This window comes from Dendrobium catenatum, unplaced genomic scaffold, assembly GCF_001605985.2.
Source record: "Dendrobium catenatum unplaced genomic scaffold, ASM160598v2 original_scaffold_90412, whole genome shotgun sequence".
Lineage (NCBI taxonomy): Eukaryota > Viridiplantae > Streptophyta > Magnoliopsida > Asparagales > Orchidaceae > Dendrobium > Dendrobium catenatum.
Window position 1 is genome coordinate 1 of NW_021408853.1, and position 1,631 is coordinate 1,631.

At 48.5% G+C, this 1,631-nt stretch overlaps 1 protein-coding gene across 1 annotated transcript; it reads left to right on the forward strand.

Moving 5' to 3' along the window:
* Positions 1 to 104: 104 nt before the first annotated feature.
* Positions 105 to 1,125, forward strand: LOC110098794 (calcium-dependent protein kinase 11). Its single transcript, XM_020825723.2, has one exon. The coding sequence runs from the start codon at positions 268 to 270 to the stop codon at positions 1,123 to 1,125; it is 858 nt and encodes a 285-aa protein (XP_020681382.1). The 5' UTR covers positions 105 to 267.
* The last annotated feature ends 506 nt before the right edge of the window (positions 1,126 to 1,631 follow it).

Here is a 1,631-nt window from a genome sequence, read left to right on the forward strand (position 1 = left end):
ATTTATATTATTTTATTATAACAAATTAACAACTAAAAAAAAATATTTTTTCATAAATGCGAGTTATTTAATGCGAGGCCAACTGCTTGGTCTTTTGAGAAACTCCACCAGTACCCCGTCCTCTGAAGTTCGAAAGTCGAGGCCGAGGCCCTACTCCGAATGCCGGTGCAATCCCAACCGGCTATGCCCAGCGCCTACGCTTTATTAGGCTTACGGCGATCGCTGGCGCGCTGATTCGGCCAACGGGATCACCAATATCCGATCCCGATGGGGAACAACTGCGCTAATGGTCGCCATGGTTTCTTCCAGTCCGTCTCCGCTGCGGTCATGGGCCGCGGTCATGCCGCTGCAGCCGCATCCTCCCTCTCCACACCTTCCGCAACTCCATCCACCCCTCAAAATCCCACGGCCATTGCGGAATCCATCGGGACTGATAAGCTGCTGGAGGTCGTCGAGGTCCCCAACGATGCCCCATCAGCCAAGCCGTCGTCTCCACCGCAGGCAGCGTCGGAGACATCCCCTTCCCGGAAGAAGCCCACGCACGTAAAGCGGGTATCCAGCGCCGGTCTCATGGCTGATTCTGTTCTCCAGAGGAGAACTGGGCGTCTCAAGGACTTATATAGCCTCGGGCGGAAGCTGGGGCAAGGGCAGTTTGGAACGACCTACTTCTGCATTGAGAAAGCTACGGGGAAGGAGTTCGCTTGCAAGTCGATCGCCAAGAGGAAGCTTGTCACGCAGGAGGATGTCGATGATGTGAGGCGGGAGATTCAGATAATGCATCATTTGGCCGGGCATCCCAATGTGATTTCTATTATTGATGCTTATGAGGACGCGGTAGCTGTGCATGTTGTGATGGACCTCTGTGTTGGAGGGGAGCTGTTTGATCGGATTATTCAGAGGGGACATTTCTCGGAGAAGGCGGCAGCGGAGCTTACTAGGGTAATTGTTGGGGTTATAGAGGCGTGCCATTCGATGGGTGTCATGCATAGGGATCTCAAACCTGAGAATTTTCTGTTCGTGAACCAGAAAGAGGATTCGCCCCTGAGAACAATAGATTTTGGTCTTTCTGTTTTCTTCAAGCCAGGTATTCTTTATTTTTGTTGTGCTTATGTATGGTTGGGTTGATTAAAGGTCTGAGTGTTGATTTTTGTGGAGCTTTCTCTCTCGGTGTTTCCTTTATCTTTTTAAGTATGGGTTTCTTCAACTCGCTTTTCAATGAACTTGCAACCACAAATTGCGTAGATTTGCTATCAAACAAATAAAAAAAAGGCGGCGCTAGTATATGCCGCGATAGAGTTTAAGAATAATGCATACTGCGTCTTAGCGTTGCACGAATATCTAGCTCACACACAGAGAACACAATATATTTTTACATGTAAAACCTAAAAAGGGGAAAAACCACATGGCTTAGCCCAGTCTGAAATGATTCCAGTAGTGTTTGGGTAGATTACACCTGAGGGCGATCAGATAACAAATGCTAACCGTTTGGTTGAAATCTAGTGACAAACGGGGATGAAAGTTCAACATCACTCGGTGGACTGACAGAATTCCGTTGCTATTTGAAAATTCGGGCGTCAGTTGGTAGCCTGACACTGGATTGACATATCTTCAACGTCGGGCGGTGGTTCGGC